Source organism: Glycine soja, chromosome 1 (genome assembly GCF_004193775.1).
Source record: "Glycine soja cultivar W05 chromosome 1, ASM419377v2, whole genome shotgun sequence".
NCBI lineage: Eukaryota > Viridiplantae > Streptophyta > Magnoliopsida > Fabales > Fabaceae > Glycine > Glycine soja.
In genome coordinates this window covers 53,708,342-53,722,458 of record NC_041002.1, presented here as the reverse complement: position 1 = coordinate 53,722,458, position 14,117 = coordinate 53,708,342, and the positions used below count along the sequence as shown (strand labels likewise).

Here is a 14,117-nt window from a genome sequence, read left to right as displayed (position 1 = left end):
CCTGTCGTATCTGTTTATTATGATCGTACTTTTTTCGAGATTCTGCGTGAACCGGTGAGATTATTTTTCGAACACCATGGATTGGTGATTGGATTTGAATAAAATATTAATAAAAGTTCATGAACATGGACAACAATAATCCCATTAATATTTGTTTATCTTTATTCATATTATTTTATATTTTTTTCCTTATCAGGCTAGTATTTCTCTCTATATAAGTACAAATTTCTCCCTATCATTACTTCAAGTGTTAAGTATCTTACAATAGTTAATAACAACTAATCCAATTGATAAAAAAATAAATTAATATTTTAAGAAATATGAATTCAATATTTATGATTGATGTGAAAATTTTATTGATAGATAATTTATAAATATGTTTATAAATATTCTTTAAGCCTCGAGACTTGTCCTAATTTTGATGAATCTCTTGGATTCAACTCATCTAAATTTTCATGTAAAAAAAGACTTAATACATTAAGTTTTTCATTATGATCTTTTTATGTTTTCAAAATATATTATTTTGATTTTTTTTTAATTTTTCGTTAGAAACATTATTGTTCTATTTTGAAAAAATTCAATGACCAAAATGAAACTTTTAAAAATTAATGTACCAAAATGAAACAAATGTAAAATATAATGGACAAAAAATGATACTAAATCTTTTAAAATAATTAACTTTACATAGTGAGGTAAAAAAATCTCCATTATCTTTATTTTATTTTTTTAAAAATAAACTAAAAGAATATCATCTCCTCCAACCTTTTTTAGATTTGAAAAAGTTAAAAATACAGCATCACATAAATCCAACAACATTAAGACATAATCTCTCGCTAGAATTACCAAAAATTCTTATACTACTCATCGAAAAATCAAAACCTTTCATACAACTATGTTATTGGAAACAAAAATAAGGAAGATCGAAGCAAAATTTGCCTTCGACAAAATACAAAAATATGATCTTAATTCGTCAATTTACCCAGATCTAAATGAGAAAGTCACAATGTGGCTCTTTGTGAGGTTTGCGAGAAAGACCTCCACTGTTACGCACGATTTGGCTGTATAAGTAAAGGATTTTCCATTTGATATTTACAATCGAGAAGGACGAAAATAAGCAACACAGAAAAGGAATGAACGGTAAGTTTCATTAGAAGATAATTTTGATCGACTCGACCAGTCAAACCTCATCCATAATCAGATGTTATCGGTCTTCATCTTTGCCTTTGTTAACGCATGGCTGGTGGTGGTGGCAATGAGATGATTATCATGTTGGGTAAGGCGACAATTTTGATAGTGAAAGGAGGTTGCAATAGAAAGAGAAGCAAGGACGGGATAACAATTTTTAGCCACTACTATGTTAATTATTTTAAAATTTAAAACATTGACGGACACTAATGTATCTAATGAAAAATTGAAAAAAAAATGATACATTTTTTTAAAAAACATTAAAATAATACATTTAAAAAACATGTAATAAAATAGAATGATTATAAAAGATGATGGAAATGACGTTAATAAAAAGACGACTTTCCACAAAATTACAAACCCTTGTTTCTCCACGTGCATTATTTTTGAATATTTAATTTATCCACCTCTTTTTATGGGTTGTGGCCACAGGGTACGCAAGTAGGTGCATTACATTGCAGCGAATTGAATGATTGACTATACCTCTATAAAGAGGGCATGAAGGTGATACTCATAATAATACAACATCCACAAATATGGAGAATAATAACACATCGATGGACGCATCAGAAGCCAGCTGGTTATCTGATTTGGTACGTAACAAATTCGCTTTTCATTAGTTTTCTGCTAATGGCTTTTATCAGTTTATTTTTATAATTAGTTATTTTATTTGATTTCAGCTGTTGCAGGAAACGGAGGATGGTTGCAACTTGTTCCGACAATGTCACCTTGAGACGTTGCTCGACGATGATGAAGAGTTGCTTTCGCATGAGATAGCAAGTGCCTTTGAGAACTTGCAGCAACCTTTGTCTTCGGAGAGTAACACTTCGTATTCGGAGACTCCGATGAACTCATTCACGGAAGAAACAAGTTTTGAGAAGCCCATCAAGCAGCCCAAAACGAATGCCTCTAGTTGGAACTCATCGTTCACTAAGCATTTTTCGTTATCTTCATCCCCTTCTTCTCCAACCTCCAAGATCCTGTCTTTCGAGAACTCAAACTCGTCCCCTCCCAATCCCAACAACACCGATCAGTTTCATGGTATTGTTGTTTCTGCTGCCTTAAGCCCAAAGCAGATCAAGACCAAAGGTGCTTCAGTTTCACTCCCACATACCCGGAAACGTTTATCAGAAAACCAGAACTTTGAAGCTGAAAGCCCCAAAGGCCATAGAAGCTACAAGTCCCCATCTCACGTTCGGGATCACATCATCGCCGAGAGAAAACGAAGAGAGAAGCTCAGCCAGAGCTTAATCGCTCTAGCAGCTCTTATTCCTGGCTTAAAGAAGGTACTATTCACTGTAAACTAGTAGTGATTAATGTTTAAAATTGATTTTAAGCTAAAAGAAGTTCTTTATTACTGGGTAAAAATCATGGTATATAGGGCAATGCACGAGACAAATACTTTTGTTACGTGACTGATATTAAAAATAATTAATAGATACCACAAATTAAGAAAATTATGTGATAATTTTTTGTTAAAGATATAAAATATTTTAAAAAAACATATATTTTTACTCCTCTTTCTTTAATAATTAAAAAAATAATAACTAATCAACGTAATTATTTTTTAAAAAAATATTGAATTTTTTCTATTATAATATTTCTCTTTAATTCGGTAAATACATTGAATTTAATATAAATTGTATGTATTAATATTATTAGTCAAAAATAAAAAAAATTGTCTTATATATAACTTGTGTTGTTTTTTTTTGTTCCATATCATATTTTTAATGAATCATACAGACTGGTGGTGTTTTTATTTAAAAAATAAGTCAGTAATAATAATTTAATATACAATTTTTTAAAGTAATTTCGTATGACTGGGTGTGCGCTTGGTTTGTCCCGCATGATTCCAAAGATTCAATCATGTGTTCTAAGACTCAAAGTGGAGAAGGAAATGTCTTAGTAATTTAGTATATTGGAAATGTATTAGTATATTTGAAAAAAACGTGGGTTATGTTTATTTTTCTAAACACACCCTTAGTGTTAAAACCAAACATGTACTAGGTTTAGAAATTAATCATTGGGAATTGGTACAAAACACTTTATCAAGTTAATTAACAGATGGACAAGGCATCAGTGCTGGGAGATGCTATAAAGTACGTGAAAGAGCTCCAAGAGCGTATGAGAATGCTTGAAGAAGAGGACAAGAATAGAGATGTGGAGTCTGTGGTGATGGTGAAGAAACAACGGCTGAGCTGCTGCGACGATGGTTCAGCTTCACATGAAGATGAAGAAAACAGTGAAAGACTCCCCCGCGTGGAAGCGAGAGTGTTAGAGAAGGACGTGCTCCTTCGGATCCACTGCCAAAAGCAAAAGGGGCTTTTGCTCAACATACTTGTCGAGATTCAAAACCTTCATCTCTTCGTTGTCAATAGCAGTGTCCTACCTTTCGGGGATTCCGTACTTGACATAACCATTGTTGCTCAGGTAACTGGACAAAACAAAACTAGTTTTTAATTTTTACAGATTTGTGATCTTAGAAGCTTACAAAAATAAGTGGTTACCTTTGCAGATGGGAACCGGCTACAATTTGACCATAAATGATCTTGTAAAAAACCTACGCGTGGCTACTTTGAAATCCATGTCATAACACCAACGTGATCTTGTCTGTTTCTGGTCCAGCAGGATGGTCTGGTGGTGGGTGGTAATATTAATAATGATATTTTCATGTTTTGTGGTGTGCAGATACCCAAAAATGATTGAAAATGAGTTATTGTTTGAAGTTAAAAAATTTGGTCCTCCAGTTTATTTTTAATTTTGGATTTGGTCTCCCACTAAATTAATTCACAAATATTATTTTCTTATTTTATAAAATCATGCAATGTTCGTCCTCTAGTCCACATTTGAACCTTAACGGGTTACAAGGTGACGTTGATTATTGTCACGTGTCACTTTTTTATTGAATGATGACTGTCACGTGTCATGTTCTGATGGGTCAATGAAAATAACAATGCATTTCATCTTTTATGAAATTGACATCCAATCAGAACATGATACGTGACAATCATCATTCAATAAGAAAGTGACACATGGTAGTCAACGTCACTTTGTAACAATACGTCCAATTGTGGGTTGAGGGACCAACATTGCATGATTTTAAAAAGTAGGAGGAAAAAAAATTGTGAATTAATTTAATGGGGGACAAAATTCGAAATTGAAGACAAACTGGGAAATCAAAAATGTAATTTTGCCTTGATCCAAATGCTCTCTTGTCAATTTGAATGCACAAAATTTATATGTAATTGAACTTTCATTTCAAAATTTACTTCTCTTGATATTTAATGCAAATATTTATTATATGAATTGTTTAAATGAAACTTCAATTTTAATTTAAATGTTATTAATTGAATGATATCTCTGGTCCCCACCTATTAATTTTGACATAGAGGAATAAGAGCATCATGATTCATTCATTTGAATGTTATTTATGTCTCTTGAATAACAGCATCACAGCAATAATAGCATCACAATGGAGGGAGTATCATTTTAGTTTTTTAATGTAATATTAATTTTTTTTCACTTATATCTCTTATAATATTAATGATAAATAAAAAAAATTATAAATGAATTAATGATGATATAAGATCAATTTTATAAAATTACTACTCCCCCGGTCATATATATTGATCACTTTCAACCGAATCATCAAGATCAAGGAAGGAAAGTTAAGTCTTAAATATGTCTCAAAATAAAATAAATTTTTAATTATATCATAACATAATTACACATTTAACTAATTCCACTAATAACTAATTAAATGTTTAGCCTAAATTATCATCTCACATTCTCTCTCTTACACGCCATTATTAATATTCACCCATTACTCTACTATTTCCATCAATGGATATGGACCAATATCACCCTTTAATCTCAATAGTTCTCTTCCACCGCCTGAGTAAACAACACATATCAGTGATCACTCCACTATCTCCATCAATAAATATGGACCAATAGCAACTTTGAATCTCTCTTATAATGAAATCTTATCCAATGTCCATCAAGAATTAACAAGTCAAGGATCAATATTCTCTGCTATCAATCTCTTAATAATGATTATGGAAATTAAACTAATTATTTAAAAATTTTCCTTCATTTTTTGTTGTGGGTTTTGTATCTTTAAATACCAAAGGTGAAGTTTGAAATTGATTTTCAGCTCAAGCCATCAAAGAGGTATCCTACTCTTCATAAACAACATGAACAATGAGAATGTGAACTTGGATTTCAACTTGAACGTAGTCCTAGAAATAGAGAACGAAAATGAAGGTCCATTATTGAATAGTGATGCCAATAATGTACAATCAAAATCCTTAAATTCTATTGATTTGAATATTATACCCATAAGTGGTGATGGAGCAAATTCTCAACAACCTATCAGTGGTGCGGGAAATCAATCTCAGCTGCCGAACTTAAATGATTTTCCAAGTGTTGAAATGGACTTTGATATGAGTGTTGATAAGGAAGAAGATGGTATGGCTGACGACACTGAAGATGCAGCTTACACGGGGTAATGAGTGATGGACAAGAGGAGGAAGCAAATGCAGAAACGAAATTTCCTATAAATGCAGATGCTACATTAAATAAGCAATGAAGATTCTTATCAAATGAAGAGCATAGGTTCGTTTGTCGTCTCTTGTTAAATTCAGTTTATAATGGAAAGCTGAAGGAAGGTACAACAAAGAACATTGCCGCATTGTACTGTGTTTCAAGAAGGGTCATTCAACGTATATGATGTTAACTTAGGGAAACCGGAGAAACATTGCCCAAGAAGACCAAAAATTGTGGAAGGAAAAGGATTGGATTGGATATTGAAAGAATTCGTGAGATTCCTCTTTCAAAGCGGACTACTTTAAGGTTTCTATTGCATGCATTGGAGATTAACAAAACATCACTCATTAGATTCCATAAGGATGGAATTATATGACGACATTCAAATGTGATCAAGTCCTTTTTGAGAGATGAAAACATGAAGTCTCGCTTGTGATTTTTCTTATCCATGCTTGATAATCAAACCATTCCACATAATCCAATGTTTAAATCTATGCACAACATTGTATTCATTGATGAAAAGTGGTTTTAAATGACCAAGAACTCTGTGAATTATTACTTGGCTGCTGGGGAGGAGGAGCCCCATCGCCACATCGAACATGTAGAAGTAAGAATTTCATTTGCAAGGTTATGTTCTTATGTGTCGTGGCTAGACCAAGATTCAACTCTAACGACAATGAGACTTTTGATGGCAAGATTGGTATTTTTCCATTTTTTACAAAGGAACCGACAAAGAGAAGGTGTGCGAATGGAGATGCAGGGACTATGGGAACAAAACCAATATCTTCAATAAATAAACAAGTAAGCAAGCATTTTCTTATTGATCATGTGTTGGCTGCAATCAAAGCAAAATGGCCAATAGGGGATAGAGGAGAAACTATTTTCATACAACAAGACAATGCTCCGTGTGTCACATTAATGAAGATGACAATGACTTCCATCATGCTGCTAGTGAAGACAGTTTTGACATTCGATTGGTTTCTCAACCCCCAAAGTTGCCGGATTTTAACGTCTTAGATATTGGCTTCTTTAATGCCATTCAGTCATTACAACACAAAGAGGCTCCTAAAACTATAGATGACCTCATCATGGCAGTAGAAAAATTTTCTTGACTTCACAACATCAAAATCAAATAAGATATTTGTAACTTTGCAAGCTTGTATGATTGAGATTATGAAAGGTAAGGGTTCAAATGGGTATAAAATCCCCTATTGTAAGAATGACATGCAACAAAGACAAGGAGGATACGCAACTAAATTGTGATCTATCTTTGGTCCAAGCAATGGTGGATTACTTAAGACATGTAGGTTGACTTTTTTTTTACTAGACTTGTTTGGAAGAATTCTTGTTGTTTTTGAAACGTTGTAACTTGGTTATCCTCGTAGACTAGCCACTTAGTCCTTTTAACTATGTTTGTTTAGTCATGCTTTATTCAAAAAGATATTCTTAAGCCACTAACATTGAAACATGGATGGATGAACCTAATAAAGAACCAACAAAATCTCTCCACAATGGCATTAGTAATAATCAAGAAAATATATTTTTAGCTCGCTCAACAAGTATTTTTTTTTCTTTCTCCTCCTCGGTATCATCCTCACACTCATCCTCTGGGAACTTGTTAAGATCAAACAAGAACACTTTGTTACTAACCCACGACGATGCACTCGAAGATGACGCCGCACTCGAACCTTCAATCATTTTTGCCGCACTTGAAGACGACACCGCACTTGAACCTTCTACCATTTTCGTTGCACTTGAAGACGACGCCGCATTTGAACTTTCAATCATTTCGGTAATAGCATATTCCAGTTCACCTCCTCATCTTGTAACTCATTCAAGTAGAAGGGGAGGACATGTTCAGACTCTAGCGAGTCTTCCATAAACATTCCAAGCAAATCTTCATAACATTGAGACTCTTATTCAGTGTCTGAGTACAACCAATGCCAGCAAATCCTCATGGCTTACAATGGGTTCCTTGCCTTTCTCCATTGAGAGAGAAAAACATTCCAGTTTCAATTGAGAAAGAAAACAAAAGGCATAGGTAATATGAGAGAGAAGGTAATGCCAGAGACAAAAAGAGAATGGAGTATTTGAAGAAGCACTCATATTTTCATTAATTGCATGAAGTGAGAAGACTGAGTGGACAATGCATGTGAAATAAGTTTCCCTAGTAATGAAGTGTTGAGAATAGTATAAAAGACATAATTGGAAAATCATTATTAATAGGTTAGTTGGTGACTTATAAATAGAATCAAGTATTCCCTCTAAAATATGATCAATATATAGGACTTGGAGGAGTATTTTCTTTCAAAAGCTAACATGATACTTATTTTGAAATTATTTTTTTCAAATACACATTTATTTTTTGGGACTCGAAGAGTACCCTTTTTCTTTTCCCAATTTTTTAAAAAAATTTGAAGTAATGCATAATATTTTTTTCAACTTTACTCTTATCCAGAAATTATTTTATATTTAAATAAAAATAAATAAAATTTAAATATATTTTTACTTCCTTAAACTTAAAGTTCATTTTTTAATCTTTGAACTTAAAATTGATTTTTTAGTTGTTGTAATTTGAAAAAAAAACTATTATAGTCCATCTACCAAAACATTGTCATAAATAAATACTTTGAAAAAAAAACACGATAATAAAGATGCAAAATAAGGTAAACTTTCACACAACCAAGTCTGTTAGCAGGGGCTAAAGATGTTGGGGTAAAGGGACTAAAACAATTTTTTTTCTTCAAATTACAACACTAAAAGAATATCAATTCTAAATTTGAAGGACAAAAATATACTTATCCAAATTTAACAAATTAAAAAAAATAAATTTCTCATATCTTATTTTTACAAGAAGATGTGATATAGAATCCAAGGAACTTATCATGATTAATTATACCTAATAATTTTGAAAATCACAACAAGTGCGTGATGCATGTATTCATGTAGGTAATATCATATCATGAATAGTTGATGTAGCTGGAAGTCATGTGCATGTATCTTTCTTCGACTTTGTCTGCATTATTGTAACTCTTTCACTAAGTTTTTATATTTTCGTGTGAATTAAGAGAAAGTTTTATAGGAAGAGAGTTTAATTTTATTTAAGGTTAGACAAAAATAGTGTATTCGTGTTCTCTCTGCAGCACATTTTTTATATTTCAAAACGCACAAAATTATGCTATTTTAAAAGAAGTATTATAATCTTATTTAAATCAAATAAGATTATTATATAAAGTAAATTAAATCTTTTCTCTAAACATTTGAAATAATTACATACTTAACATTTTAACTCAAAATCAATAATTTAATTAAAATAATCTCATATCAATGTATACATATATGTGTCCAGTAGTTTATTAGTTTAGAATAATCTCACATCAATTTATGGATGTGCCCATAGTTTATTACAATTATTTTAAAAGCTTGGATGATGATAAATCTTGCACTTTAATGCCTCAAATTCACATATCTATTAGTTTAGTATCACAAGCAAGAGAATGGTATCATACGAGTGTGAATGGTATACAGCTTCTTCATATTGTGTTGATCGACACTAATAACGCTGCAAAGAGCGTTATAGTGTTTGGTAGACGACAAAATCTGCATCATTTTGACTTCTTGGTGTCAACGATGATAATAGAGACACGCCACTTCAAAATTTTCACCTAGAAGTTTTCTAAATTTCATGATTATTAAAAATGAGTCCCAAATACTAAACAAAATAATTGCGCAATCTAATCTATAAAATCATGACGGTGTTTAGTTATGTTTGGATAAAATTTGAAAAATTGTTTTTGAAAATTCTAATATATGTTTCTAAATTTAAAGACGTTATAAAATGAAGAAAGAATTTGTGCATTTTTTGATTCAAGTTTGCAAACATAAGTTTGAATAAAAAAATATGTTATAAACTCATCAGTTTTAATAAAAAAATATTTTATTAATATGTGATTTATATTTGGATATTTTTTCTGAAAATACGTTGATAAAATAAAATTTATTTGATGTTGCTTATGCAAATCTGCTAATAGAAAATGCAACTTTTAAAAGCAAATTTGATGTTACTTTGAGTTTTTTTGTTGAATGGATGAGTTAGAACTCAGTTTATTTGCAAACTTAGAATATGTTTGGTTTGCATTTGAAAATACAGCGACACGAGTTTTAATATAAATTCAACGGATAAAAAATAAAATAACATAAAAAATAAGAATCTTAATTTATTGGCAAAATTATTTTTGCCTAAAACGTAATTTTATAACAGAAAATCAAACATGCAGTTGATTTTATCAAAATTTATGAGAGAGTGAAAGATTTACCAAAGTTTAATTAATTAATTTTATAATCTTAATTATTTGAATAATTTGATAAATCTCATACTACATATTTATCCAAAAGATCTCCCACTATGCTATGTCTTTTTTAGGCAAAAAATTACAGAGCAATAATAATATAAAGAAACTATTAGAGAGGAAAAACTTAATCTAATACTACAATACATAACTTTTTTTACTTCATATAACAATTTTATGGCTCAAATCTCCTGGCTTACAAGGTAGTAGTAAGTATTAAGTAGCAACTATTTAACATATGCATGTATTATTAAGTGGCTTGGAGAAATATCAGTCCAAAATTACTATTCCAAATTAAACAAACCAACTTCAATATATAAAACTTGTGTGTAGGCTTTTACAAAATATTGAAGTTTGATTTACTTTTTTTTAAACAAACTTTATATATAAATTGCCACATATATATATATATATATATATATATATATATATATATATATATATATACACTTGATCATAAGTATTAAATGATTGTCATAGTTCTGAATTTATAAAGTGATTATGTTTAATATATATAATTTGAAGGACAAATCTCTTTTGTATGGTATTTTTATGTATTTGGTTGCTTCTACTAATTAAAATAGTCTAGTTCCACCGTACCAATATTTCCAACGGGGCAAATCTTAAGAACTTAAAAGGCTTTACAATTATTTCACAATTTTTAAATAAATTATCCTGTCAGCGTTTGTTTGTGTAACCATTTGCTTTTACAGACAAACATAGAAAAAAAACATCTAAGTCCTTTATTTTGCGTTCAATTTACACTGGACCATTAAATTTGTCTCAAAATTCATGTGACAACAAATTGAATGAACAACTAAACATATACTTGAAAACTGCATTAGAACTACTTAAACTTAAAAATTCCATAACTAATTTATATTAATCGATTAATTTATCAAATAAAATTAGTATTTTAGTCCTGACGTTATTCATAATAAATATTTATTTTATATAACTAAAATCTATAATGAATATTTATTATATATAACTAAATATATTAAATACATAAATTATATTATAATTACACTAACTAAAGAAACCTAATGAAATTTATATTTATATTTTATTATCATGAATAAAATGAAAGATCAAATTTCACCCACTGAGAATTTTATTCAGGAGGTACGACGCAACTTCTCACAGACACACAGGAATCCCGATGTCGTTGGGAAACGTTATTGATAACATTTCACTTGAGAGGATATTCGATAGAATATTTATAATGATGTTAATTTGAAGCCATATGCCTAGCGTTTATTTTCTTTCGGAACATTGATCCCAATCTTTCTTGCAAGTAACTGAAATAGATATTGCAGCAAAATGACTACAAGGGAAGAATCATGGACAAGTTGGTTGTGTGATTTGGTAAGACACAGACAGCATATATACATGTTTTAAACTACGCTTTTGTTTACAAAGGTTTTAAATAAACTCTCTGCTTAGTTACCCTTCCTATGTTTCGATGGCAAGGAACCTGAGGATTACAACAATTTCGTCAATCAATCTGACTCAAACGGGGTTGGTGGAATTTTCCCATCTAGCAAAGACTCTTCTTCAGCTTCTCAAACGGAACACTCTAGCACCGTGAGCAATTCCTCGGAAGATGATAAAGTCTTTGGTGAGAGACCAGCCAAAACACTCAAGATTGGCACTTCAAACTCTTCTAACACGGAGTTTCTCTCACAGAAGAAGGATTCTTCTCCCTCCTACATTATTTTCTCTGACAATGTGAATCAATTGCAAGCACCAACGTTGAAGCCAAAAGGCAAGGTTGCGTGTCACGGGAGAAAGGGGTCCTTGGAAAACCAGAACTTTGGCTCTGTGTCCAGATCTCCCCACCACGCTAAAGATCACATAATTGCTGAGAGAATGAGGAGAGAAAAGATTAGCCAGCAGTTCGTAGCTCTTTCAGCCCTTATTCCAGACCTCAAGAAGGTTCAGTTTTTTCTCTTTTTATTGTCATGGCTGAATGATTAGTTAAGCAGATTCATGGTTCTAAATATTTAAAGGGTGCAGATGGACAAAGCCTCGGTGCTTGGGGATGCTATAAAGCACGTGAAACAGCTCCAGGAGCAAGTGAAGCTACTGGAAGAGAAGAACAAAAGGAAGCGGGTAGTGGAATCCGTGGTATATGTTAAGAAATCTAAGCTCTCCGCAGCAGAAGATGTCTTTAACACTTTTTCAAATTCTGGGGACGGAAATTCCTATGACATCTCAGAAACAAAAACAAATGAATCATTTCCCGAAGTTGAGGCAAGAGTGTTAGAGAAGCACGTGCTGATTCGAATCCACTGCGGGAAACAAAAGGGTCTGTTCATCAACATACTCAAAGATATAGAGAATCTTCACCTATCGGTGATCAATAGCAGTATTTTGCTTTTCGGAACCTCCAAATTGGACATAACTATCGTAGCAGAGGTACAGTGTTATATTGCTGTCATTGTTTATTTACTATTACTGTAGTATTTATTTTACCACTGCTATATAGCTACTTAAAAAAAAAAATGTTTGTAAGGGAATTAGTTTTCCAGTTTGCTTTGTTGCATTATGTTCACTACTGTGGCTCTGATTTGGTTTCAAATTATGCAGATGGATGAAGAGTTCAGCCTGAGCGTGAAGGAGCTGGCTAGAAAACTACGAATTGGACTCATGCAATTTATGTAGCTTACAGTTACAGGTGTATGAGGTTTTATTAGTCCTCACTTTAATGCATTAATTATGGTGTCAATAAATGTCCATCTTCTCAGCAGTAAGTTAGGGTTGTTGGGGTAATTCCCACACGGAAAATTAAAAATAATTTGTTGAGGTGATAATCCGCACCAATTAAAAGAGCTGAAGTTCATTGGAGTAGTACTATATTTATTTTCACATGGGTAGTGATCTTAACTGTTGTGTTAGGTCCAAACTTAATTATATTTATCCATAAGTAAAAGTTAAAAAGTATTTAATTAAGCATTTTTAATTATATAAAAAGCAAATATGAAATCATTTTATTTTTATATAATAATATATTTTTATTTATTGATAATTTTATTTTTACCTTTTTAATATGTGTTTCTTGAACATATTTTTAAAAATAGTTAAATTATTTACAGAGTTAAATAACAATAAAATATTATTATTAAATTAAATTAATTTTTGAATTCGTATTGATATATGCTAGTTTGGGTTTTGTTGAGCATTGCTTGAAGAGGAGTTTTCTTTTCCTTTTTTTTTCTAGATTTCTTTTATTTTTTTTAATCACTACGATTTTTTCTTTACAATGTTTACACGACACAATATATAAATTCATTTTGACAAAGGACTGCATGGTTTAGTTTATGGTAGAGACAATTTTATTTATACAACTTCTTAAAAAAAGAGAAATAAGAGGGATAGATAAGTGTAAAATGAGGTGAATGATGTGATAAAAAAAAATAGAGATTTTTTGTGCCTTCAAAATCTCAACCATCTAGCCAATCTTAGTGGACAAGAGGGTAAAAAAAGAGAAAATATTACATAAAATGTTGTATAATTATGTTGTATGATAATAATTAATTTCTTTTTAATTAGTTTTTAATATAGGAGTTGCATTAAAATCATAGCCTGTTTTCCATCAACACTCATCATTAATCAAAATAGGCAAGTCAATGGTTAAGAATTAAAAAAAATAATTATTAACAAATATTATTAATATACTCACATTATAATTTATCATGTATCTTATGGTACATTTTAATATTAAAAATAAATTTCTTATTTATTTATTCCTTAAGTATTCTCGAAGTAGATATCAGCATGCAAGACCGTCAGAATATAAATTTTCTACATTCATTTTGTGGTTTAATTTGTATAATCTGGGATGAAGTTCTACGTACGAGTCCGACGCTCCTACACAACCATGTCCTCCCTAGCGTAGATAATCCAACTCCTCCTCCGCAGGTCAGCCTAATTAACTCAGCTGATAGTAGATTTTTTGTTTTTTTAAAAATGGATTTTATTTGAGAATTTAGAACATTTCCAATATTGATAGACAGAACCAAGCAAAACAAA

General features: G+C 31.0%; 2 protein-coding genes across 3 annotated transcripts; both read left to right on the top strand.

The window, feature by feature from the left end:
• Positions 1-1,627: 1,627 nt before the first annotated feature.
• LOC114422741 (transcription factor bHLH18-like) lies at positions 1,628-4,505 on the top strand. Of its 2 annotated transcripts, none has more exons than XM_028389257.1 (4): positions 1,628-1,778; positions 1,875-2,471; positions 3,250-3,615; positions 3,701-4,505. In XM_028389257.1, the coding sequence occupies exons 1-4, from the start codon at positions 1,722-1,724 to the stop codon at positions 3,776-3,778; spliced, it is 1,098 nt and encodes a 365-aa protein (XP_028245058.1). In that variant the 5' UTR covers positions 1,628-1,721; the 3' UTR covers positions 3,779-4,505. The 2 variants fall into 2 exon arrangements, with proteins under 2 accessions (XP_028245058.1, XP_028245048.1); XM_028389247.1 differs by having other exon boundaries at positions 1,630-1,778; positions 1,866-2,471.
• A 6,717-nt stretch (positions 4,506-11,222) lies between these two features.
• Positions 11,223-12,941, top strand: LOC114422733 (transcription factor bHLH18-like). The gene is made up of 4 exons (XM_028389237.1): positions 11,223-11,450; positions 11,556-12,020; positions 12,102-12,503; positions 12,675-12,941. Exons 1-4 carry the CDS (start codon positions 11,406-11,408, stop codon positions 12,747-12,749), a joined length of 987 nt encoding a protein of 328 aa, XP_028245038.1. The 5' UTR covers positions 11,223-11,405; the 3' UTR covers positions 12,750-12,941.
• Positions 12,942-14,117: the final 1,176 nt, after the last annotated feature.